Consider the following 27862-nt stretch of genomic DNA (forward strand, 5'->3'; position numbering starts at 1 on the left):
GATGGTATCTCATTGTTGTTTTGATTTGCATCTCTCTAATAGCTAATGATCGTGAGCATTTCTTCATATGTTTGTTGGCCGCTTGAATATCCTCTGGCAGAAGCTTTTTGACATTTGAAGGAGAGATCATCAGAAACCACATTACTCATCAGAATAACTGCAAATATTTTCCAAGCCCTTTGCTCTATTTTCAGATCTGGGAAATTGGTTTGAAATATTTCAGATCTATGGTGACTGCAAACTTGAACTTTAAGCTTTGCTACATTAGGTAACTTGGAACAAAGGGTCAGTGTTAGTGACCTAGAGATTCAGATGCTCGTTTGAAATCTGAAAACTGGAGTGATGACTTCTAAGGGCACAAGGATGCCACAAGCAAAGCTTAGGACAAGACATGGGGAATGATGACTATCTTGATTGTCTGGTGGTACAGTGGTTAAAGCATTTGGCTGCTAACCTAAAGGTCAGTGGTCAAACCTACCAGCCACTCCATGAAGAAAGATGGGGCAGCCTGCTTCCACAAAGATTCACAACCTTGAAAATCCAGTGGGGGTCACTATGAGTTGGAGTCAACTCGATGACAGTGAATTTGGTTTGGTTTATCTTGATTCTAGAAGAAATCATTGTTAGTTGCCATTGAGATGGCTCTGATTTGTGGTAACCTTATGTATAACAGAACAAAACACTGCCCAGTCCTGTGCTATCTTCATGATGGTAGCTTTGAGTCCATCGATGTGGCTATTGTGTGGTCCTTACAATCCAGGTGGCTCAACTAACAGTATTATATTGGACAATATTCTTTTGTGAGCCATAGATTTTTCTTTGGTTGATTTTTGGAAATAGATCACCAGGACTTTCTTCCTAGCCTTGAACTTTAAGCTTAGTCTAGACGCTCCATTGAAACCTGCCCACTGTGGGTGACCCAGCTGGTATTTGAAATGCTAGTAGCATAGCTTCCAGCATCATACTAACATGTAAGCAACCATAGTATGACAGACTGACAGATATATTACTGTGATTTATAGCTCACAGTTTTATCATGTGAATAGCCAATACTTACTGACACCTTACTCTGAAGCTCTTCACATCTGTTATCCTCACACCTCTTCCCTGGGGGTGCTGTTTGCTGTCTGGGGTCGTGGATGAGCCTCTGAGTCTCCACTGCCCAAGATCACACCACTAGTAAGTGAGCTGCAGGAGAATCTCAAATCTGTGGGATCCATCATCTGAGCTCTTAACTAATTGACATTTTGAGAGCATATGAAAAATAGAACTCTAGGTTTCTGCTATTTATGCAATGTAGGTTCTTCTAGAAAAAAAATTATAGGCTCTAATTGAATTTCAGGGCTGGAATAAAATGTTTAAAGCAGTATTTAAAGCAAAATGCTCTTCCTTTGGTTCAGGGTCATAGATAGACTTGGTTCCCACCAGGCCTGTTCTTTGACAAGGCTCTATTGGCCACCTGCTTCAGTGATTCCAACCTCAAACCAAACTCACTGCTGTCGAGTTGGAGTTAGGTCACACAAATTACCTGTGGGTTATTTGTCTTAGGTTCCTCCTAGCAACAGCTTTGGGAGTCATGGAGATACATTGTCCATCCCTGGAGGACTAGGCAGGCAACAGACTATGCCCAGGAGCTCATGAAGGAGTGGGGCACCTTGTCTCTAACTGTGGGCATTGTGTTCCTTTGTTTCCAGCACTGGCAGATTCCCCTGAGCCGGCGGTTTCGCTCTATTAAACTCTGGTTCGTGATTCGATCCTTTGGGGTGAAGAATCTTCAGGCACACGTCAGACATGTATGTAGCTCTCAGGCTGTGGGGCTGCGCCTACGTGTAGCTCTATTTTCTAATGGGGAGGAAGGCTGGTCTCTGCTTTGCAGACCTGCCCAAGGGACCATGGCATCTGGCTCAGGTGTCTGGGCCTGCTCTTGGGCTCCTGGGGCTTGATTACTGAGGTGGCCATCTCTTTGTTAGCTTGAGGAACATTGAGCAGGATGTGACACTAAGGGCTGTCTGGTGTCTGTCCTCCCTGAGTACCTCATCATTTCTTCTGCTGCCATTGAGCACTGGGGATTGATGGCCCGAGAGCCTGATTTGCAGAGAGGGAGAAAGAGAAAGAAAATGAATTAGAAGGTAGTGCTTATAGCTAGGCTACAATCACATCTTTTCAAGAATTATCCTGATTGTCATGGCTTTCTGAAAAGTCACTATTACAGCCATAGGGGTCCCTAGGCGGTGCAAACGGTTAATGCACTCATCTGCTAACAAAAAGGTTGGAGGCTTGCACCCACCCACAGGTACCTTGGAAGAAATGTCTGGTGATCTACTTCAGAAAATCAGACCTGAAAACCCTACGGAGCACAGTTCTACTCTGACACATACAGAGTCAACATGAGTTGGAATCAACTTGACAGCAACTGTTTCTTCTTAATATTATTTATTTAAATTATAGCCACGCCTGAAACAGGGATCTCCTTTTCCCAGACAGATAGATCCACCAAACCTGGAACAAACATTCCGGCATTGTGTCAACAAGTATTTACTGAAGGCCTGTTTGGTCCAATTAATTTTAGTTCAACTCAAGAAAAATGACAAAATGATTATGCTAGGAAAGGGATACAGCGGCAAAGGAGATAGGCACAGTCCTGTCTTTTCGTTCTTCTTGGGAAGGGTGCGAGGTAATTCAAGAACATCAACCAGCAGTACTTTCCTCCCATTTTTACATGAGCCTATGAAAGACCAAGCTACTGACAAAAGCAGCAATGAACAACCTCATCAGGCAAAACATGCAGGCACTGTCTCTTACAACTGTGCCTGGATTTCCCCTTCTACCTTTCCCTCTGGGGAATTCCTGCTTCACTTAACAAACATATAACAAAATGAAATGTTGAAGCAATAACCATGACCAGCTTTACTGTTGGTGATTTCACATTTATAATTAGACATCAAAGGGTTCAATGAGTGTTTACCCTTGGATGGGCTGTCACCCAGCATATTGAGAGACTTGAGATACTTTGTACCTCTCTAGATCCTCAGACTTGAGAGCTTCAGGTTTAGTTCAAGACCTCAGGGTAGTGGGAGGTAAATGAGGCAGCGGAGGTTACACATCATCAAGAACATTCTTTCACTTACAACTCGGGACTGGACATTCACTGGCTAATCTTCCCGAACACTGCCTCCTGTGAGTCACACCATGATGCCTCCTGTGAGTCACACCATGAATTCCCATCAGCTTCCCACTGTCCACTGCATTAGGGTCTCACTCCTGGGCCTGGCTTTAATGGGCCTGATTATCAGCTTCTACCTTAACTTCATGGAGCCCTGGTGGCTCAACAGTTATGTGCTTGGCTGCCAACCGAAAGGTTCATGGTGTAAACCCACCCAGCAGCTCTGCGGGAGTAAGACCAGGTGATCTTCTCCCATAAAAACCACATCTTAGAAAACCTTATGGGGCAGTTCTACTCTGTCACATGTGGTCACTATGAATAGAAAATCAACTTGATAGCACCTAACAACAACAACAACTTAGCTTCAGTCTGGTCCAGTCAGTGCAGGCTTCTCACTGACTGGCCCATTCAAACCCCACACTCCAACCACCTCTGCACAAGACTTACGTGGTTTCCTTCCTAGAATGCCCTTTGCTTCTCCAAATGTTCATGGATAAGTTCTACTTTTTCCAGAAGCTTCCCTGCCTATTCCATCTGTCCTGGTCTCTGCGTCCTTGGCATTCCTAGTATCACCTACTTAAATATATTTATAAAACAGCTCAGGTGGCTACTTTACCCAAGATGCCACAACAGTATGGGGTGGATTTAAAACTAAGTTATTTCATGAAAGTTATTTTTCTTTCAACTCAATTGTAATCATCATCATTATTATTCGCATAGTGCTTTAAATTAAAAAAAACCCACCAAATTATAATATTTTATTAGATACTTACCACCATGCTTGGGTTGGTCACCATGATCAGCCCCATTTTCCAGGCAAAGTTTAGAGATGGTAATTATCTAGTTCAAGAGTTGAAAGTCTGGGACTTTACCTCTAGCTTCCTAATTCCAAATTCTTTTCCCACAGTCCTTGACTGCCTTCTATTACACTGTGCTCTTGAAGGTTATATAAGACTAAATTTTGTATTTCTCTGTTATAGAGTTGTGCTTTAGAACACAGGCTCTGGGTTGGATTTTCAGTTCTCCCTACTCCCCCCTACCCTTGCTATTTGGTGACCTTGGGCAGGTTACTTAACGTTTCTGTGCTTGGATTCCTAATCTGTAAAGTCGAAAAATGATAGTACTTCTTTCCAAAGCTTATGGGGACATTAAATGAGATAATATATATATAAAGTCCTTAGCATAAGGTCTAACACTCAGTTAAGCACTTAATGAATGCTTCTTTTTCTTTGCCTTCAACTCTGTCTACACTTCCTCTTCTCCTTCCACATCCTCCACCACCTCCTCCTTCTTCTTGTTATCATTATCATCATCTCCTATCATCTCTAATAGAGATCAAACTTTTTCTAGAAAAGGCCAGATAGTTTTGGCTTTGTGGGGCATATAGTCTCTGCCTTAACTACTCAACTTTGCTGTTGTAGCCTCAAAGCAGTCTAGATGATTTATAAGCACAAAGGCATGACTGTGTTCCAATAAACCTTTATTTACATAACCAGGTGGCAGCCTGGATTTGGTCTGTGGGCTACAGCTTGCTGACCTCTGACCCAGAATGGTGCAGGGCACTGAGAGCAGCACTGCCTTCATCACCCATGAGGTTGTTTTTGGTGGTGGGGATTCTGCCTGAACTCCATTTCCCTTCTCCCTTGACCTCTGTTTCTGTCTTGTTGCAAATAGTGTGTGTGGAGGAAGGCAGCACAGCATGGTGGGAGGAGAATCTGCTTGGCAACCAGGAGACCCACACTTGCACCTTGTGCGAGTCACTTTCACTCGGCTCCTCTGAGAAAATAGAGAGGTTAAACAAAGATGACTTCTGGATCTTTTTCTTTGCTCAAAAGAGTCAGTTTTATTGTTCTTAGCTAGCCCAATTTTAGGTCTGTACCTGAGACGTCTTAATGGGTCTCATGTGGATTTAAGAAAATTTACTCAGAAAAATATCAAAGTTGACAGAACAGGTGGGTGGAAATGGGCCTGTAGGGATGAAGGTACAGAAGGGAATCATGACAAAATTAGAAAATGAATTACAAAAGGATGAAACAGCCAGAAAACATTTAGAAAGTTACTTTATCAGAGAGGCTCTGGTAAAGTAAAATGAAATATTCTTGGGTCAGTGACTGGAGACCCTTTAAAGGTACCATGCAGTGGAGAAAGAAAGAAGAGGCTTCTGAATGAAGTTTCTAGCAATGAGTTTAATCATCCTCAGATGTGATTAGCTAAATCCTTTGTCTTCTTTTGAAATGTAGTAAAACAGAAAACAAAGACAGTTGTCCTGATTTGGTTCTGCCTCTTGGCAACCCCACATGTTTCAGGGTAGAACTGTACTCCACAGAGTTTTCAATGGCTGATATTTTAGAAGTATCTGCAGGCCTTTCTTTTAAGGTACCTCTGGGGGGACTTGAACTTCCAATCTATCAATTAGCAGTCAAGCACATTAACTGCTCCACCCAGGGACTCTTTGAAATATAGTTCGCATGAAAACTAGTTGATAGCAATTATTTTATTTTGTTGAAATCCTCCTGGATGCTTGGAGAAATTTTTTAAAAAAGGAAGAAAAGGCAAGTCCTACATGGTTAAGGAATTTGGCTGCTCACCAAAAGCCTAGTAGTTTGAATCCACCAGCTGTTCCATGGAAGAAAGATGAGATGGTCTCCTTCTGTAAAGATTTACAACCTCAGAAACTCAGTAGGGGTCATTGCTATCAGTAGGAATTGGCTCAATGACAATGGTTTGGTTTGATGCTCGTTTAGTGAATCATCTTAGATTTAAAAAAAATGCATAGGAAGCTTCACAAGATGGCATATACTTCAGTGAAAAATTAATATGGTATAAAGGCTTTTCCATGGTGTATGTGAGATGATATGTAAATATATGGTTTCTGTGCAATGTCAGGATAAAGAAGATGTAATGGCATTTGAACTACACAATGTGAAAAGGTTTGAGAGACAAGGGAAATATGAAGGCTTAGAATGGAGTCAAGGCTGTCAATAGCCCATGTGGCACCTTTGTATGCACTGGAAACAGATGTCTCTTCCTCTGGACAGATGCAGCCCATAATGAACACCTGGCTAGGAACACAGAGCACAGCCTGGGTTTTGGCCCTTGCTTGTCCCCTTGACCAGTCAAAAAGCTGTGAAGCTATTTCAAGTCAGATTGCCTGGATTGCAAAGCACATACATTCCAATTTTGGGGTGAGCCAAAAGAGGGCCCTGAGAAATAGGTTCATAAGGTGGATCTGATGTGACAAGAAATAGGGAGCCACTGGGTTTTCCATTTTGGAATAGGAGCTAAATCAAATGGAGAAGAACAGGTAGAACACACTTAGGTCTCTATGGTTCATTGGAGCCACTGGTTTAAACCCATTGAGTAATGTGAAAGTTGATACATAGTTTGCCCCTTGTCTGATTATTAATCTTGATTCTCTCTCGATTTACAATTCTAGGGTACTGAAATGGCTAAATATTTTGAATCTCTAGTCAGAAATGACCCTTTCTTTGAAATTCCTGCCAAGAGGCACCTTGGCCTGGTGGTTTTTCGTCTAAAGGTATTGCTATCTTCCATGAGCTCCTGTGAATGATGTTGCAGAGTTGGTGGTTGCTGGGCAACAGGGGTTGCTTACGGGACAGGTGACACAAACTTCACTTCTTTTTTCCCTTCAAACAGGGTCCTAATTGTCTCACAGAAAGTGTGTTAAAGGAAATTGCTAGATCTGGCCGTCTCTTCCTCATCCCGGCTACCATCCAGGACAAGTTGATCATACGTTTCACTGTGACATCCCAGTTTACCACCAGGGATGACATCTTGAGAGACTGGAATATCATTCGAGATGCTGCTACCCTCATCCTGAGTCAGCACTGTACTACTCAACCTAGCCCTCGGGCTGGGAACCTCATCCCCAAAACCAGAGCCATGACCAATGGAATGCCCCTTCAGTTTGTCAATGGTGCAGGAGATGACCCAACCCAGGCCAGGAAGGTCATCAAGCAGCCTCAACATGTGGGAGCCAGTCCTATGAGAATGGAAGATAGCCACCATCTTGAAACTCTTCTGGACCCACTTGATGACTGCTTTTTAGAAGAGGCCCCAGATGTCACCAAGAACAAGCTGTCCTCTTTCCTGTTCAGTTACTTGTCTGTGCAGAATAAGAAGAAGACAGTGCGTTCCCTCAGCTGCAACAGTGTGTCTATGAGTGCTCAGAACCCACTGCCGTTAGATGGCACCACAAAGAATGGAGGCTCCTCCCGAGTTAGAATTTTTTCTAGGCTTCCAGAAGAGATGATGATGCTGAAGAAAAGTGCCTTCAAAAAATTAATTAAGTTCTACAGCGTTCCCAGCTTTCCTGAATGCAGCCCTCAATGTGGGTTCCAGCTGCCCTGCTGCCCTCTGCAGGCCATAGTTTAAGCCAGGGGTCTTCAGCAAGGATCCATAGATGTGCTTATGGGAGTTTGTGAACCCCTCAAAATTGTATGCCAGATTTGTGTGCTATGTGTGTGTGCATTTTTCTTGGGAGAGAGTTCCTAATTTTTATCAGATTCTCCTAGGGGTTCATAACCTACTACAGGCTACAAATGGAGGGTTTAAGCTAGCATTGTCCAGAAGGTTCCAGCAGGCTGGTCAGAAAAAGAGCTTAAGGTAGTGGTCTGACAGGCAGCTTTTGTGGTTCAGCTTGTGACATGAAATACAATGTACAAATAAATTGTGCTTGTCTCTGAAACAAAACATGTCCTTTTGTGACTTAATCATCCTCTGAAATAACTATTAATTAATCTAAATAGAAGGTGTAGAGTTTCTTAAGGCTGTCCTAAGAAATGACCACAAATTGGGCAACTTATAGGAACAGAAATGTATTATCTCACAGTTCTAGAGGCCAGTAGTCTGAATTCAGAGTGTCAGCAGGGCCATGGTCTCTCCAAAGGCTCTAAAGGAAGAGCCTTTCTTGTCTCCCTGACTTCTGAAAAGGCACTCTTTGGCTTGCAGTTACAGCAAAACTCCATCATCACATAGCTGTCTTCCCTCTGTCTGGATCTCTTCTCCTTTATAAAGATACCATTCAGATTGGATTAAGACCCATTTTACTCTACTATGATCTCTTGTTAGCTGATAACACCTTCAGAGACCCTGTTTCTAAACAAGGTCACCTTCACAGGTACCAAGGATTAGGACTTCAACATATCTTTCTTGGGGACACAATTGAACCCATAACACAGGGCATGTTCTGGAACTTAAATGCATGTACCTTCTGGATTCTGCTTTCCAGGATTCTGAAGATTTGGATTTAACTGTGAAAAATGGGTTTGGATATTGGTATGAAGAAGGCAGGGAGCTTAAGTTCATAAGAATCTATGTTGTGTCAATCACTGTGTTTTACAAATAAGGAAACTGAGGCTCCAGATCACATAGCTTGTAAGTGAGCAAAGCTATGTCCCCCTGTCTTCAAAGCCCATGCTATTTCCACCACATCATACTGTTCACCAAGGAGCTCTGGTTGTAGTGGTTAAGGCATTTGGCTACTAACCCAAAGGTCAGTGGCTTGAACACATAAACTGTTCCATGGGAGAAAGATGGGGCTTCGGTAAGGAATTATAGCCTTAGAAACTCTATGGGGCAGTTCTACTCTGTTCTATAGGGTTGCTATGAGATGGAGTGGACTTGATGGCAGTGGGTGGGTAGATCTAAGATCTGAATATCAGTTAATAGAATATAATCCAGCCCTGAGGAACTGAATTGCATTAACTAAGTACACACAATGTATAACTCAGGATGCTTTTCTCAGTGATTCTCAAAATATCCCCCTTTCCCCAACAGTATCATCACCATCTGGGAATTTGCTAGAAATGCAAATGTGAACTCAAATTTCAGCTCTGGAGAATGAGACCCAACTCCTATGGTTTAACAAGACTTCCAGGTGATTCTCTTTGTTACAGTTTGACAATCACTGCTCTAGCTGAACCAGAAGACTCAGATCACCTATTTAGCTCTTTTTTTTTTTTTTTTTAATTTTTCTTTTCTCCCTATAGAAAGCTTACAGGGGGAACCAGATGTTTATTAAGGTTTCTTGATGAATAGGCAACAAATAATTATTGCCTACTAGACGGCACATAACAACAAGAACAACATAGGAGCTCTGGGAGCATAGTGCCTAAGGCACTTGACTGCTAACCAGAAGGCTGGTGGTTCAAACCCACCAGTCACTCCTCAGAAGGAAGGTTGGGCAATCTACTTCCGTAGTGATACCACCTTGGAAACTCAGGGAGGGGTTGCTATGAGTTGGGTCTGAATTGACGGCACATAACAACAGCAACAACAGGGATATAATGATGAGCAAGACAGACACAGTCCCTACCCTCATGGAGCTTATAGTTTCATAGAAGCATGAAGTCCCCTGAGCAATGGGAAATTGATGATATTTATGGATTGTATCATCACTATACCCTACAATATGATGCTCTGTGTGCCTTGGGGAGACAGCAGCCAAGCAGACTAGAATAGAAGGCTTGTGTTGTCCAGGCAGACTATCTTTCCTTGAATAGTGCTGGGGTGATGCTGAGTGAGTTTGTCTTTCTGCCTCTCTAAAGATTCCATGCAGCTCCACCAGCTGTAGTGACAAAACGAAAGTTAAAACACATGGAGAGGCCAACAGAAATAAAAAGAATAATACCAGGATACTATGAAGAACTGTACTCCAACAAATTTGAAAACCTAAGAGAAATGGTTAGATTTCTAAAAACATACTACTCACCTAAACTAACACAAACTGAAGTAGAAAATCTGAACAGAACCATAACAAAAGAAGAAATTGAACTGGTCATAAAAAAATTACCAACAATAACAAAAAAAGCCCAGATGATTTCATTGGAGAATTATACCACTCATTCAGAGAAGAGATAACCAATCCTACTCAAACTATTCCAGAACATAGAGAAGGACAGAATCCTCCCAGACACATTCTATGAAGCAAGCATAACCCTGATACCAAAACCAGGCAAAGACACCACTAGAAAGGAAAACTACACACCACTATCCCTCATGAATATAGATAAAAAAATCTTCAACAAAATCCTAGCCAATAGACTCCAACAACATATCACCAAAATAACACATCATGACCAAGTGGGATTCATACCAGGTATACAAGGATGGTTCAACATTAGAAAAACAATTAATGTAATCCATCACATAAGTAAAATAAAATAATCACATGATCATATCAATAGATGCAGAAAAGGCATTTGATAAAATCCAATACCCATTCCTGATTTAAAAACTCTCAGAAAAATAGGAATAGAAGGGAAATTCCTCAATATAATAAAGGGCATATATGCAAAAACAATGGGAGCACTGGTGGCATAGTGCCTAAGGCATTTGACTGCTAACCAGAAGGCTGGCAGTTCAAACTCACCAGCCACTCCTTGGAAGGAAGACTGGACAATCTACTTCCATAGAGATACCACCTCAGAAACCCAAAGAGGGGTCATTATGAGTCAGAATTGACTTGACAGCAGTGATTTTGTACAACATTATTCTCAATGGAGAGAGACTGAAACCATTCACCTTGTTAACAGGAAACAGACAAGGATGCCCTCTCTCCACTTCTATCCAACATTGTATTGGAAGTCGTAGCCAGAGCAACAAGGCAAGAAAGGGAAATCAAAGGCGTCCAGATTGGTAAGGAACAAGTAAAACTATTCCTATTTGCTGATGATATGATCCTATATATAGAAAACCCAAAAGACTTAGCAAGAAAATCACTAGAATTTCTTGAAAGATTTAGCATAGTGGCAGTATACAAGATCAACATACAACAATCATTTGGATTCCTCTACACCAGCAAAGAATTCTCTGAAAAGGAAATCAATATTATTTACAACAGCTACCAAAAAGCTAAAATACTTGGGAATAAATCTTACCAGGAACACAAAAGACCTATGCAAAGAAAACTACAAAACATCACCTCAAGAAACTATAAGAGATCTACATAAATGGAAGAACGTACCATGCTCATGGATAGGAAGATTGAACATTGTGAAAATGTCAATACTACCCAAAGCAATTTATATGTTCAATGTAATCCCAATCCAGATGCCATCAACATTTTTCAAAGACATGGAAAAACCAATCACTAATTTTATATGGAAAGGAAAGAGACCTCAGATAAGCAAAGCACTATCGACGAAGAAGAACAGAGTAGGAGGTCTCACACTCCGAGATCTCAAAACCTACTTCACAGCCACAGTTATCAAAAAAGCCTGGTATTGATACAACAACAGACACATACACCAGTGGAACAGAATTGAGAACCTAGAAATAGATCTATCTATCTATGGTCAGTTGATCTTTGACAAAGGGCCAAAATCCATTCAATAGGGAAGAGATAGTCTCTTTAACAAATGTTGCTGGCAAAACTGGATATGTATCTGCATAAAAATTAAATAAGATCCATACCTTATACTGTACACAAAAACTAACTCCAGATGGATCAAAGCCTTAAATGTGAAATCTTAAACTATGAAGTTCATCAAAGGAAAAATAGGGGCAAACTTAGGGGCCCTAATTTATGGCATAGATTATCAAGCATAACCCAAGATGCACAAACAGCAGAAGATAAACTACATGACTGGGACCTTCTAAATATTAAATTCTTATGTGCATCAAAGGACTTCTTCAAAAGAGTGAAAAAAGAACCTAAAGAATGGGAAAAAATATTCAGCAATGACATATCAAACAAAGGACTTATCTCTAAAATTTATAGAAAATTCCATCACTTCAACACCAAAAAGACAAACAATCCAATTAAAAAATGGGCACAATACATGAATAGACACTTCACCAAAGAAGATATTCAGGCAGCCAACAAACACATGAAGAAATGTTCACAATCATTAGTAATTGTTGTTGTTGTTACGTGCCATTGAGTTGGCCCTGACCCATAGTGACCCCTCCTTGTGTTTCCGAGGCCTTATCACTATGGAAGTAGATTGTGTAATCTTCCTTTCGAGGAGTGGCTGGTGGGTCTGAACCACCAGCCTTCTGGTGAGCAGTCAAGTGCCTTAGACACTATGCTACCATTAATCATTAGAGAGATGCAAATCAAAACAACCATGAGATACCATCTCACCCCAGCATTAATAGCAAAGTTCAACAAGACAGAAAATAACAAATGCTGGTGATGTGGAGAGATTGGGACTCTCCTACACTGTTGGTGGGACTATAAAATGATACAATTACTGTGGAAATCAGTCTGGCAATTCCTTAAAAGTTGGAGATAGACATACCATTCGAGCCAGCAATTTCATTACTAGGTATATATCCTAAAGAAGTGAGAGGCAGGACACAAACAGATATATGCATACCTATGTTCATTGCAGCACTATTCACAATAGCAAAGAGATGGAAACAACCTAAGTGCCCATTAACCAAGGAATGAATGCTTTGTTAACTGTGGTACTTACATACAATGGACTACTATGCAACCCTAAATAATAATGTTGTTGTTGTTGTTGTTGTTAGGTGCCGTCGAGTCAGCCCTGACTCATAGTGACCCCTCCTTGGGTTTCCGAGGCAGTATCACTACGGAAGTAGGATTGCCCAACCTTGTAGAATCTACAAAACACTGCATAACATGGATGAACTTGGAGGACATTATGCTGAGTGAAGTTAGTCAATCACAGAAGGACAAATATTGTATTAGTCTGCGATTGTAAAAAGTCAAGGAAAGGTTTATTTGTTGGTTACCAGGGATGGAAAGGGAGGGAAAATTTCTAGATAGGTTGAAAAATAAAGATATGTGTGTGTGTGTGTGTGCATATATACACACACCAAAGATTATTAATGGTTACTAGGGGGAGGAGGAGGAGCTCTGGTAGCATAGTGCCTAAGGCATTTGACTGCTAAACAGAAGGCTGGCAGTTCAAACCCACAAGCCACTCCTCGGAAGGAAGGTTGGGCAATCTACTTCTGTAGTGATACCGCCTCAGAAACCCAAGGAGGGGTCGTTATGAGTTGTGTCCGACTCGATGGCACATAACAGCAACAACAGAGGTAGGAAGGAGGGAGAAGGGGGAAGCTTTTGTTTGGGAGGCATTGAGTTTATGCTACTTGTAGTGGAATATTTTGGAAAAGAATGGCAATAATGGTGACACAGCATGAAAAATGTCATCAATGTCCCTGAGTTGTAAATGGGTGAAGTTGTTATATTGGCTAATGTCTTGTTGTGTATGTTTTCACCACAGTAAAAGTAAACAAACAAAGAAATACATGGAGAGGACTACAGAATTCCTTCTAGGGGCTTTTCAATCCTATTTCCTTAGAGATAAGAGCTGACTTCCTAGATAGAGATTTGGAAAACTTCATCATGCAAGTGCTTGAGCATATTTCTTGGTCCAGAGGAGGCACCCACTAAAAGTTGTAGAGTGTATGCACAAATGAGCAACATATTTAGCATATCATCTCTTAGGGCGGGTCACTGCAATTGATCCCTCACAAAAAACAAAAACAAAAACAAAAAAACCAACTCACTGCCTGAGTGTCGATTCCAACTCAGTGACCTCACAGTACAAAACAGAACTTTCCTTTGGGGTTGCCAAGGCTGTACGTCTTTATGGAAGCAGACTGCCACATCTTTATCCCATGGAGCAGCTGGTGGTTTCAAACCACCAATCTTTTGACTAGCAGTCAAGTGCTTTAAACACTGCACCACAAGGGCTCCTTAGCAGTTGGCTAAACTATCCATTTTTATACTGATTCTCATTGGCTTTCATTTCAGATGGTGATTTTTTTTTTTTTTCTAGTTTTGTCCATAAATTATTTTGGTGTCTGTAGTGCTCTATCTATGCATTGATTACCCATCTCTAAACTGCACTTGAAATCAAACTGACTGAATGATTTACACAGATATCAGTTCATGGTTGTCTTAATTATTCAGTACTGCTGTAACAGAAGTACAAGTAGATGGCTTTAACAAGCAGAATTTTAGCCTCTCGTGGTTTAGGCGGCTAGAAGTCTGAATTCAGAGCATCAGTTCTAGGGGGAGGCTTTCTCTCTGTTGGCTCTGAGGGAAGGTCCTTGTGTCCTTTCAACATCTGTGGGCCTGGCATCTCCTGGAGATATCCATGTGTCTTGGCATCCATTTTTCCTTGAGTTTAGGAGGTTCTCAGTGCAGGGACCCCGAGGTCCAAGGGACATGCTCTGCTCCCATCTCTCCTTCTTGGTTGTATCGAAGTCCCTCTCTACTGGATTCTCTCTCCTTTTATCTCTTGCAAAATTAAAGGTGATGCAGGCCACATCCCAGGGAAACTCCCCTTACATCAGATCAGGGCTGCAACCTGAGAAAGGGTGGTGCTTAAGTAAAGGAGCTGCATCTCAACCTAATCCTGTCTCATTAACATAACAAACATAATTCTTTTTAACATAACCTAGTCCTGCCTCATTGACCACAGGCAGAGTTAGGATTTACAACATATCAAATGGAGGGTAATTACATCAGATCACAAAATGGAGGACAATCACACACTACTGGGAATTATGACTTAGCCAAGTTGAAACATATTTTGGGGGGACACAATTCAATCCACGATAACAGTTTTTTGAATATTCATTTGAACTTTCAAATGAAGAAGATGATTTGTGCAGATATTTGTATGGGCATACCTCCTGACCTTTAAAAAAAAAAAGAAAAGTCTTTAAAGTTTGTCAGCTGCCACAGGTGACAGCTTAATTTTGTTTACACATACTCACATGTGCAAACTTCCAAACCCAGGTGTTGAGAATATTGTACCACCACAGTGTCCCCATCTATCACATGGAGCTGTGGTTTCTAGTCAGAATCAGAGGATTAGGGAAGCTGGAGACTGAGGAAGCCATTAAGCTGGGAGGAGGAGCTGGGAAGAATCAAGGACATAGGTTTCTGAGTTTTTAACTGGAAGGTTTAATACATGAACCAAAGGAGACCAGGGGCCAGTATGCTCTGAGTACTGGAACACCTAGTATTCCAGCTAATGGTGTAAGTGTTGACACCTCACCCAAAAAGATGCCTTTTGTGACACAGAATGATCTCACACAACCTTGACAAGATTCCAAGTAACACAATTACACAACAGGATACTCTCAAAAGCAAAGGCTGTGCTAAGCCATCATTTGGATCCAACTTCTCACTGGCAGATCAATAAATAAGGGTAGAAATACCCTTCTGCAAATTACCAATGTTAATCTAAGCAATAAAAAACCAAACCAAACTCACTGCCATTGAGTTGTTTTCTGACTCCTAGCGACCCCTCCTTGGGTTTCTGAGGCGGTATCTCTAAGGAAGTAGATTGCCCGTTCTTCCTTCTGAGAAATGGCTGGAGCATTTGAACCACCAGCCTTCTGGTTAGCAGTCAAATGCCTTAGGCACTACACCACCAGAGCTCCCAATCCTAAGCAATAAATCAAAACCAAACTCACTGCTGTGGAGTTGGATCCGACTCATAGCGACCCCTCGTGTTTCTGAGGCAGTATCACCAAGGAATACACAAAATCGCTGTACCAAAAAGAACTGGTCGATCTTCATCCATTTCAGGAGAAGGCATATGTTCAAGAACCAATGGTATTGAAGAAACAAGTCAAAGCTGCACTGAAAGAATTGGTGAAGAACAAGGCTCCAGGAATTGACAGAATACCCATTGAGACATTTCAACAAACAGATGCCCCGCTGGAGGCACTCACTCGGTTATGCCAAGAGATTTGGAAGACAGCTACCTGGCCAACTGACTGGAAGAGATCCATATTTGTACCCATTCCAAAGAAAGGTGATCCCACAGAATGTGGAAATTATTGAACAATATCATTAATATTGCATACAAGTAAAATCTTACTGAAGATAATTCAAAAATGGTTGCAGCAGTATATTGACAGAGAACTTCCAGAAATACAAGCTGGATTCAGAAGAGGACATGGAACGAGGGATATCATTGCTGATGTCAGATGGATCTTGGCTCAAAGAAAAGAATACCAGAAAGATGCTTACTTGTGTTTTATTAACTATGCAAATGCATTTGATTGTGTGGATCATAACAAAATGTGGATAACATTGAGAGGAATGGGAATTCCAGAACACTTAATTGTACTCATGAGGAACCTGTACGTAGAGCAGGACGTTGTCATTCGAACAGAAAAAGGGAACACTGCATGGTTTAAAATCAAGAAGGGAGCGTGTCAGGGTTGTATCCTTTCACCATACTTATTCAATCTGTATGCTGAGCAAATAATCTGAGAAGCTGGACTATATGAAGAAGAACGTGGCATCAGGATTGGAGGAAGAATCATTAGCAACCTGCAATACACTGACGACACAATTTTGCTTGCTGAAAGTGAGGATGACTTGAAGTACTTACTGATGAAGATTGAAGAATACAGTCTGCAGTATGGAGTAAATCTCAATATAAAGAAAACAAAAATCCTCATAACTGGACCTATAAGCAGCGTTACGATAAATGGAGAAAAGATTGAAATTGTCAGACTTCACATTGCTTAGTTCTACAATCGATGCCCATGGAAGCAGCAGTCAGGACATCAGACGACATATAGCACTATGCAAATTGCCTACAAAGGACCTCTTTCAAGCACTAAAGAGCAAAGATGTCTCCTTGAGGACTAAGGTGCGCCTGACACAAGCCATGGTATTTTCAATTGCCTCATATGCATGTGAGAGCTGGAAAATGAGTAAAGAAGACCGAAGAAGAATTGATGCGTTTGAGCTGTGGTGTTGGCGAAGAATGCTGAAAGTATTGTGGCCTGTTAAAAGAACTAACAGGTTTGTCCTGGAGGAAGTGCAGCCAGAAGGCTCCTTGGAGGCGAGAATGGCCAGACTTCATCTGACCTACTTTGGTCATGTTGTCAGAAGAGACCATTCCCTGAAGAAGGATGTTATGCTTGGCAAGGTGGAGGGTCGACGAAAGAGGGGAAGGCCCTCAACGAGATGGATGGCATGGTGGCAGCGGTGATGGGCTCAAGTATAGCAAGAATTATGGAGTTGGCTCAGGACTAGGCAGTGTTTTGTTCTGCAGTGCACAGGGTCACTATGAGTCGGGGACAACTCGATAGCACCTAACAACAACAATCACTATGGAAGTAGGTTGCCCAATCTTCCTTCTGAGGAGTGGCTGGTGGGTTTGAACTGTCACCCTTCTGGTTAGCAGTCAAATGCCTTAGGCACTACATCACCATGTTATTCTTGTTTTTATTTTGCCATCGAGTCAGACCTGACTCTTAGCAACCCCTCCTTGGGTTTCTGAGGCGGTATCACTACGGAAGTAGATTGCCCAACCTTCCTTTTGTAGTTCTAAATCACTGGCCAAATGCACAAAGCAGCAGAGATATCTAGAGTTTTCCTTAGGCCATCCTCAATTATGTTATGACTATCAAGCTCTCAGAGAAGAACATTTATCGTTGGGCATAAGGAGTGGAGGCAAGGATTCTGGTCAACTGAAACACTGAAGAGAGTTTTAAAAAAAAAATCTAGTGCCATGTTCGGGGGAAGGAGTGTTTTTTTTTTTTTGTTTGTTTGTTTTTGTTTTTAAATCATGTATCATTGAGGATCCCTAGATGTGTTTGTCTGGGACCTTATGGGGTCTCCACTGGGGAAGAACTGCTCAACTCAGCTCCTGATCAACTGAGGAAGTCCTCCAGGGAAGGAAACTCCACTACCTCTAGAAGATTGGAAGGGCACCAGAGCTGGGGTGAACTTGGGTCACCCTTTTGGATGTGGACGTTGTCCTGGTAGGGAACATGTCTTGAGTCCTGCCACCAGGGACCTGCTCCTGGGAACGCCATTTGCAGCTGACACATGCTGCAAGAGGTAAGAGTTGTACACAGGAAGGAAGGCAGCTGAGTGGCAGGAGAAAGAGCGTGTCTGAAAGAGTTGCCTCAGGAGAAGTTCCCATACCCTCCTGGGAAATGGCCTGGTCCTTGGACTGACTCCTTTAGGCAGGACACTGGCTGTGATGTGAAACCAACTCATGTTTGAAGAGTGTGTGGCATGGCTCACAGCCATGTAGGATTGAGCGTGTTCACAGATTTGGGACTTACCCTGCTTCACAGGTGTATTTTGTTTAGTGTGCACGGACTTTTTAAGAATGTTGAAACTTCACATTTTAAACACTGAGAGAATCATACATTTGTCTGGATTTCTATTTTTTGAATAATCTGAAGATCTGGCAGTACCTGACCTGTATTCCCCTAATAATCAGCTGACTGAGTGGTGGTTATCTTCAAGTTTGCCACATTCATTTGTGACCTGCTTCTCTCATCCACATTCCCTATGTAATTCTGAAGGCATGTGACTGTGCAGCCCTTGACGTAGCTAAATATTTGCTGAACACCTTTTATGCATAGAACTCTGGTACTGTAGATTTAGGCTCCTCCTTCAAGGACTACAAGGAGCTCTGGTGGGGTAGTGCCTAAAGCATTTGACTGCTAACCAGAAGGCTGGTGGTTCAAACCCACAGCCACTCCTCGGAAGGAAGATCGGGCAATCTACTTCCGTAGAGATACTGCCTCGGAAACCCAAGGAGGGGTCGCTATGAGTCAGATTTGACTTGGCAGCAGTGATTTTGTTTTTTTGATTTTCCAAGGACTACAGATGGCATCATCACCTGTTGGATAATGCTGTTTGTACATGGTAGCCAAATGTTCATAGGTGGGAGAATTTGCCTCCTCTGAATTTCCATTGGGTCTTCTATTGGTGATCCCTTCTTCCCTCATTTTTACTTAGAATACCATGTCCCACAAGTGGGACAGTTGTCAAAAGTTACCAATGAGGCTGTTGGACTTTAGAGTGGGCTGTCACAGGGCTTGTATTTAAAGTCAGGAAAGTAGACAAGAGGCAGTGCTATCTCATATGTTGGTGTTCATCTATTTTATTACATGTTTTTTAAAATAATGCCCCCCCTCCAACATGCCCAGTGGGCAAATACAAACAGTAGGTGCAAATTGAAAAATAATTATCTCTAAATCTTTTCATTTGCGAAACTCCAGGTGTAATTAAAAACAAACAAAAACTTCCCTTACCCATAGGCATAATTTCCTAAGAAAAACTGTACCTCACAATTGTCAATCAAATTTAAGTTGGATTATATCCAGTAGCTGTACTAGGCCCATTCAGTTTCTTTCTGGGAATGAGCTGTCCTCCTGGGAGTATTCAGAGTTTCAGAGTTTTATCATTTATGGCGTTGTAAATGTCCTCAGTCATAGGCACATACATTTTTGCTTGGTCATCCAAGAAATACAAGGCATCTTTGATGACTGAAGGGTTAAAGCCCTCTTCCACAAGGGTCACTTTGCGATGTTTGAAAGTTCCAGTGATCTCAATGGTGTCCTGAAAAACATCCAACAATCCACATTGTTGTAGTGTTTTGCAAACAGATTAGGGTGCAGGGCGAGGGATAGGAGTGGGGCAGTGGGAATGGCAATACATTGGCATCTTTGGCTCCTTTGTTGTTGTGGGCTGTCAAGTCCACTCTGACTCACAGCAACCCTATAGGACAGAGCAGAATTGCCCCACAGGGTTTCCTAGGCTGTAATCTTAATGAGAGCAGATTGCCAAATCTTTTCTCCCATGAAGCAGCTGGTGGGTTCAAACTGCCCATCTTTGGGTTAGCAGTCAAGAGTTTAATCACTGCACCACCAGGGCTCCTTCTGGCTTATTTGACAGCTGAAAGCAAATGTTTTTTATAATTCTGATGCAGCCTGTTTTCACAATATCCACTAGAGGGTGCTTTAGGGGGGTAGTTTTCATTTCCTTAAAACTTTAAAATTACCTGTGTGGAGTGAGGGGTTGCCAACAACGAAGTATTTGTGTGAATACATTTCTTAGCAGAGGAGTGGCTCCTGTTGCTAGGTAAGGCTTCAGTTACTACCGAAATACCTTAATGAATGGCAGCCTCATCATCTACACACAGAATGGGGAATCATCTACACACAGAAACTCTTGAGTTTTCAGCTTATTTGTCTGTTAGACTGAAGACTGGTTTCTCCATCAATTAATAGGTGATGATCTGAGGATGCTTCATGTCGCTCTGCTGTCTCGTTGCAAAACAAATGCTAATGCTTTATGAGCTTCAACAGAAATAACTCTTTAATCCCAGCAATATGTGCTATCCTAACATTTCTTTCCTTAAGTCTTCAGATAAAGAATCACAGAACTAGAAGTTAAAAACTGAGAGTGTTATTTGGTATATATATCCTAAAGAAGTGAGAACCAGGGCATGAATAGATACATGCACACCCATGTTCACCATGGCACTATTATTCACAACAGCAAAGAGATGGAAACAACCTAAGTGCCCATCAAAACATGAATGAATAACCAAACTATGGTACATACAGGAGCTCTGGTAGCATAGTGCCTAAGGCACTTGACTGCTAATCAGAAGGCTGGCAGTTCAAACCCACCAGCCACTCCTCGGAAGGAAGGTTGGCAATCTACTTCTGTAGAGATACTGCCTTGGAAACCCAAGGAGGGGTGGCTATGAGTCAAGTCTGACTCGATGGCATATAACAACAACGACAACATGGTACAAACACACAATGAAATACTATGTAATATTAAAGAATAATGAAGAATCCACAGAACACCTCATAACATGGATGAACTTGGAGGATATTATGCTGAGTGAAATGAGTCAATCACAGAAGGAAAAATATTGTACAAAACCACTATTATAAAGACTCAAGGAAAGGTTTATACATGAAAGGAAACTTTCTTTGTTGGTTACCAGGGATGGGTGGTGGTTGTTGTTGTGTTTGCCACTGAGTCAGATCCAACTCATAGTGACTCCTCCTTTGGTTTCTGAGGCAGTATCACTATGGAAGTAGATTGCTCAACCTTCCTTCCGAGGAGTGGCTGGTGGATTTGAACTGCCAGCCTTCTGGTTAGCAGTCAAATGCCTTAGGCACTATGCCACCATGGGAGGGGAGAGAAAAATTCCTAGATAGGTAAGAGACATGCATTGATCTGGATGAAGGGAAAGGCAATATACCAAAAGCAAGTGACCAGCTCAATAACACTAAGGAAAAGGAAGACATAGAGAGTTGCACAAGAGGTACAGACAATAAGGGTGAATACTTTTACATACACAATACTGCATTTTTAGTAATAACAAACATTAATCTATGGATGGATACATAAGTAGATAGGCAGAATGACCAGGTATGGGTAGGCAAAAGGGAATATACCCATGACCATAGATAAGTTTTGCAGATGATATTTCTATATATGTATTTGTATGTGTTACAAGAATGTCCACATATATAATAGAGCTAACAGGGAGCTCTGGTGGCATAGTGCCTAAGGCATTTGACTGCTAATCATAGGCTGGTGGTTCAAACCCACCAGCCACTCCTTGGAAGGAACTCTGGGCTTCCATAGTGACACTGCCTCGGAAACCCAAGGAGGGGTCGCTATGAGTCGGATCTGACTCGATGGTAGTGAGGTTTTTTTTGGTATATTTTTTGATACTACTTCTTTCTTACTAACCTATGACCCTTCTTTCTGAAAAGGGTATTGAAGATATAGCAATTGTGGTTGCCATGGTAGCAAGGGAGTTGTTCCCTTAGAGATCAGGGTCTCCAAGAGGAGGGATGCTTGAATAAGACGTCTCACCTGTATCCTTATAAACCGGGGTCTTGCATAAGTGGGTAGGTAATCAGCAATGTGCTTAAAGAGTTTCTTTCCATCAAATTCATGATCTTCTTTCATCTTGATTGAGGCCATGCCAATTCGACCTTCATGACCTAGAAATAGAATGAGAAAAATGGCTCTTTTCTATCTATTTTTAATTTATTTATGATGCTGTGCTAGTTCAAAGAACTGAACTGAGATAATGTTATGGCTTCAGTTGCTTTTGGATAGGTGGAATTTTAATTTCAAATATCTATTGAATTTATTTTAAAGTGAATGTACTAGTAATAATAGGAAGATATTGATGTACAACATACTGAAATTAAGTGTTTTATAGATTATCTCATTTAATCCTCACAACAACCCTAATAAGTAAAATGATGTCTCCATTTCCCCGATGAAGAAATTGAAGCTTAAAGATGTTAAGAGACTTGTTCAAGGTCATATGGCAAATACTTAGCAGGGTCAGAAATTGAATGTAGGTCCTTGGGAGAAAAGACTTGATGATCTGTTCTTATAAAGATTACAGCCTAGGAAACCCAACGGGGCAGTTCTACTCCATCCTATAGGGTCACTATGAGTCAGAATTGACCTGATGGTACACAACAGTAACAACTACAGGCTGGATCCAGATCCCATGCTTATAACCATCACCTTCCTCTTAGCAGCCTTGATGAAAACAATTTGATGAAACAAGTCAAATTGTTGGCTAAAGGAAGTGTGTTTGACTCCAGTAAACAGTCCTTGCCACCATGGGAGGGGAGAGAAAAATTCCTAGATAGGTAAGAGACATGCATTGATCTGGATGAAGGGAAAGGCAATATACCAAAAGCAAGTGACCAGCTCAATGAATAACTGAGTTCAGTTTGTTCGTTAGGCTGTAGTGTCAGGTCTGTCGTGCCTCCAGGCACAAAGGCCACCTCTGAGACTTATTATTTAATCAAGATTCCTAATAGTTTTGCCTTCCTGCATCTCACAGAAGCTGAGGGACAGGAAGGTGAAGGTGAGGTGCAAAGGTGAGTTGTGTTGTGCCCTCATGTTGATACCTGTTAGTTCCCAAGAGGTTGCCACCAAGAAAACAGATCCTAATAACAGTTCTTTCTTCCCCGTCAGGCAGAGCCGGTAAGTGCAGAGATGTTTAGAACAATTACCATTGCTTTCTTGTGAGGACGGTGGCAATTAGGTATTAATATATTTTCTACATGATCCAGCAGACCCAGGGGGGGCCAGCCCCACTTCCCTGAACTACTTACTAAGCTGTAATCAGAGAGGGAGAAGGAGCTGGCCTTCCTCTCACCGGGGCCCCAGCTTTCGAAATCCCTCCCATGGTGATTGCGTGTTTACCAGTGGCTCTAAAGAAGGCAGAAAACAAAAGCAAAAACTAAAAGAAAGGAAAAGCACCCTCTTTTGGGTTTCCCTCTTATCAGAGGGAGGAAGGCAGGGCACCAGACTCTCAATCTCTAGGGGTCCCTGGTAGGTGTCCAAAAGGCACTTCTCTCAGGAATCTCGAATGTCTCCAGTAATTTCCTTTCAGAGTTAAGGTGTGGATTGATGCAAGGGAAGTCTTCAGTCTCAACTGGCTCCTCCTTTATTCTTGCTCTGGCAGTGGCAATGACTGTCTGAGAGATAGACGATGGGCCTGCTGAGTCTGAGGCCTTTGCCTCAACTCCCAGAGACTGATTTGGGACTAGTTTAGCTCTAGGAAGGAAGGTTCTGGTCTACAGCAGCTATGAGCTGGGTCTAAAGATCGGCTCTGGCCAGGGTTGCTCTAGTGTACCCCTGACTGGTAGTTATAAAAGGAGCAGTGGTGGCACAATGGTTAAGGGTTTGGATGCTAACAGAAAAGTTGATGGTTCCAACCTATCCAGCAGCTCTTCAGGAGAAAAGACCTGGTGATCTGCTCCCATGAAGATTACAGCCTAGAACCCTATCAGGCAGTTCTACTCATTGGTTGCTATGAATTAAAACTCAACTCAGGTCCCTAACAACAACAATAGCCACACGTGGGTATTAAAATTAAAATTAATTGTAATTAAATAAAATTTTAAAATTTAATTCCTCAGTAGCACAAGCCACATTCCAAGTGCTTGATAGCCACATGTGGTGATCTGCCACCATATTGGACAGAATAGATAGAGAACATTTTCATCATTGTAGAAAGTTCTATTGTGAACTATTGTTACTGTTATTGAAGTATTCTATTCCATTGTTCTAGAGAGTTGAGCAGTTCTGGAGTGACACCTAGAAAAAAAAGTCAACTCAATTCCTTTCCAGGTCCAAACCTAGAAGTTTGCTTAGTCCAAAGTTGAGTTCTGTGAAGGCACTGGTCAGCCCTCTTAGTCACCTATGGTGGACTAATACCTTTCTTTAGGTAGATCTGCCACATTTCTAGAATGGTCTCTGGTGATGGATGGGAGGCCAGACAGCAACAAGCTTGGCATTGATAACCACAGAATCAGAGTAGGGAGGGATTTCAAAGGTCATCTCTAATTGTTATGTAAGAACTCTCACAGAATACCAGATAGACACCAAGCTTCTCTTACAAGGTACAGGTGGTGGGGCACTCCCTATCTCAGGAGAGACCATTCTCTTGTTGGCCCTCTGGTCAAAGGAAAGTTCTCAGGCTAAACTTTGCTTCCTGGTCCTTTCTGCCTATTGGGGTTTTAGTTCTGATCTGTAGAGCAACATGGAGCACACTTGTTTGTCCTTCTTGACTGACTTCCAGTCATCTGAAGGTCATTAGCCGCCTCTTCTTGGTTTTCTGTCACTGCCTTCCAAACCTTGCTGGTTGTCAGACTCACTTGGGAATTGAGAAAAGACAACCGTGACTGGGACATGTGTTCATTCAGCTAACGATCTCTACTGATCCTCCTTTGGACAAATATGAGAAGTGTCCTGTGTCCCCCTCACACTCTGTGATCCAAGATGTTGTTATACTTCCTGTCTTGTCACTGTCACAGAGTCAGAGGAAATGGCAATATTCTTTAAAAAAAAAAAAAATCAAAGGATAGCGCAAAGTCACATGAAACCATCACAGCTCAGGAAAAAGGGGCTTTTGGATTTTCACTTGTAACATGAATGAGAACCCCAAATACTGAGCTCTGTAGGAATAATAATACCCCTAGCACCTTAGATTTGGACAGCAATTTGGACAGTTCAATTCTCTCTGGCGTTTATAATTAAAGTGATTTCTTCTCATGATAATCCTCATATTTATACTTTACAAATATATATTTAGTATTTATGTAATTAATATGAATTCGCTCTCTTGACAATATTACCTGTGGGCAGGCATTAGCCCTCTCTTTAGTGATTTGCCTGAAATGAAATAGCTAGCAAACTAAATTAGGACTCATACTCAAGCCTTGGCAGAAGCAGATATGCAGATGAAGCCTTGGTAACAATAGTCTGTGTATTGATTCTGACCCTTTGTAGGGTGGGCTGGAATTGGAGATCTGCTTTGAAAAAAAGAGTCTGGGCATCATTACTTCCTTCTCAGTTTATCTCCCAGCAATTATACATATTCTTATCTGTGTCTCCCGGTTCAGAGGCCAAGATACCATCATCCAGCTATCAGGTGTGATGCCTCTTTTCTCGAGGCATGCCAAACACAGCTGGGAATCCTGCATCAGAAAGAGACTTTGCTTGCCTAAGAGCCCGAGAACAGCTAGGGAGCTGAACCGCAGAGGAAGGCCTGTGCTGACCTAGCTTTTATAATGGAATTTAACTAGACATAAGCTCCTGACTCCCTGGTGGATGAAAGAGTTGTATTATTCTCCAGCTGCCATGAGAAAGAAATGAGAGTCTGCCCTGGAGTTAAAATTATCTTCAATTACTATACTAGTGTAGGTACAGATTGGTTACATCTTGTGTATACCTGGAACAGGCACTCCATAAACATTCACTTCTTGTACAAAATCAACCAGTCCTACTATGTCAGCGACTTCAGTGGTAGCCACATTTTCCCCTTTCCACCTGGAAGAAAGGACAATGGTTAGCAGAGGTCACTCTTGTTTTCTGGCCCAAAATACATTGACAGAGAGCAGGTGTTTCCTTCAGACCCCTGCAGGGAGGCTGGTCTTGTCTTCCCCATCTTGGCCCCCTCAAATTCCTAACTTACTCATGGGAGAGGCATCACTGTTTGAAGAATCAAAAGCAAAGGCATTCCACGTGCTGTTGAATCAATTCCGATTCATGGTGACCCCATGTGTTTCAGAGTAGAACTGTGCTCCACAGCGTTTTCGTGGCTGTGACGGTTTAGAGGTAGACCACCAGGCCTTCTGAATTCTTCTGAATGGTACACTGGGTGAGCTGAAACCCCAAATCTTTCAGTTACTAGTGGAGCACTTAACCATTTGTACCACCCAGGGACTCCCAGGCAAAGGCAAAGACCTAGATAATAAAATGTGGCATTTCAGTCTCATCGTCTAAAATATAATACACAGAATGATGTTCTAATGTTAAAATATAGCCTTGGCTGAAGAAAGGCCCCAGAAGTCAGAAATAAATCTTCAATAACTTTTTGTTGCGTTTAGACCTCTCACTTTTGTCATTCACTAACTTTAGTTGTGATTTAATTCAATTAGTGAACTTCTATTTAATAGAATTCCAGGGTCTCACAGAAATGAGAAAGCTTTTAACAAGAGAGAATAAGTCATGCTTTAATCACAGAAAGATGTAATGTTAGTGTCCAACCAGGTGCTGTTTTTTGCTTAATAAAAAGTTAAAATTTGTTTTACACTTAAAAGACAAATTCCTTAGATCTTCTTCTCTTAATAACATGAAGGTGGCATAAAATTGTGATATGGGTCCTGAGTCCTGGGGTTTTAGAGATGGAAGGAAGCTTGAGGTACCTCCCTTTCATAAGTGAAAGTACTGAGGTCAAGAAAGTTTACCGGTCTTGCCAATAAAGGCAGACAAGCCTGGGAGCTCAGTTCTCATTTATACTCTATGCTCTTTTTATACAGACAGGCAGTTTCCCTTCCCATCTGCAACAAATAATTATGTGTTTCAGGCTGTGCCTAAGGGCTGGGGGTGAGCAAGCCAGACACAGGGCCTGCCCTCAGGGATTTTATGCTGGAAGGAAGCCGATTAAACAATTAAAAGTGTCAAGAGGTTGAAGGGCTGTGCTATTGTAGAGAATTAATTTCATGGACTACAGCAACAACTTTTAAACGTCATTGCACTGACCCAGGAGTTCCGTGAGGGGAAGCCACCTGGTTGGGGGTGTAGGATGGGCGGGAAAGGAGGAGGTGAGACTGAACCTGGCCCAACTCTTTAGCTAGATCAGCTCCACATTAATTTGCATTTGATATAATCTGAAGAGAAGCTGCAAGTTGGAAACAATGTGAACATCTCTGGCTGTCCTAAGAGTGACCACTAAGAATGGAGGATGAAAAAGAGAGGTTGGAAAACTAAGCTCTTTAGATTCCAAAAACCAGCCACAGGGTCCTGCCTTATTTTTATCAGGAGTTGCAGTGCACCTCATACACAGACACCACTGTCTGTCAGTGGAGGCTGGTGTATTGCTATGATTCTGAACAGGTTTCAGCAGAGCTTCTAGACTGAGATGTAACCAAGCTTTGACAATCTGCTTCTGAAAATCAGCCAATGAAAACCCTGTTTCATTGGGGCCACCATGAGTCAGAATCAATTCAATGGTAAGAAGAAGTTAACTGTACACAGCACAGCTACACCTTGCGTATTTTGCTCCTTATTGTCTGGAAGTACAGGGTATTAAAATTACACCCCAAAGAGGTACAGGGAAATGAAGCATTATAATTTATATGATTATAATACATTATAATTCCAAAGCAGAATGCAGTTCCAATTTTGAACCTAAGCCAAACTGCCTGTGTTTATTTTTGGCTCACTAATTCATGAGGGGGAGCTCTGGTAGCATAGTGGCTAAGGCACTTGACTGCTAACCAGCAGGCTGGTGGTTAAAACCCACCAGACACTCTTCGAAAGGAAGATGGGGGAGGCGGGGCAAGATGGCGGACTAGGCAGAAGGATTGCACAGACCCTCTTCAACAAAGAAAAGGGAAACCAAT

At 41.9% G+C, this 27862-nt stretch overlaps 2 protein-coding genes across 2 annotated transcripts in view; one reads left to right on the top strand and one right to left on the bottom strand.

The window, feature by feature from the left end:
* The window catches only part of HDC (histidine decarboxylase), a 29709-nt gene extending 22151 nt beyond the window's left edge, over window positions 1-7558 (top strand). Inside the window, exons 10-12 of the mRNA XM_007935189.2 lie at window positions 1695-1793; window positions 6600-6701; window positions 6821-7558. Of these exons, the coding sequence (XP_007933380.1) occupies window positions 1695-1793; window positions 6600-6701; window positions 6821-7558 (939 nt within the window). The remainder of the gene's footprint in view (window positions 1-1694; window positions 1794-6599; window positions 6702-6820) is intronic.
* An 11770-nt stretch (window positions 7559-19328) lies between these two features.
* Window positions 19329-27862, bottom strand: part of SLC27A2 (solute carrier family 27 member 2) — a 68954-nt gene continuing 60420 nt past the window's right edge. The window contains exons 8-10 of the mRNA XM_007935191.2: window positions 25687-25784; window positions 21792-21922; window positions 19329-19505 (exon numbers count right to left, since the gene is read on the bottom strand). Coding sequence (XP_007933382.1) covers window positions 19329-19505; window positions 21792-21922; window positions 25687-25784 — 406 coding nt within the window. The remainder of the gene's footprint in view (window positions 19506-21791; window positions 21923-25686; window positions 25785-27862) is intronic.

Source organism: Orycteropus afer, unplaced genomic scaffold (assembly GCF_000298275.1).
Source record: "Orycteropus afer afer isolate SDZICR_OR568_19922 unplaced genomic scaffold, OryAfe1.0 scaffold00026, whole genome shotgun sequence".
In the NCBI taxonomy this organism is placed as follows: domain Eukaryota; kingdom Metazoa; phylum Chordata; class Mammalia; order Tubulidentata; family Orycteropodidae; genus Orycteropus; species Orycteropus afer.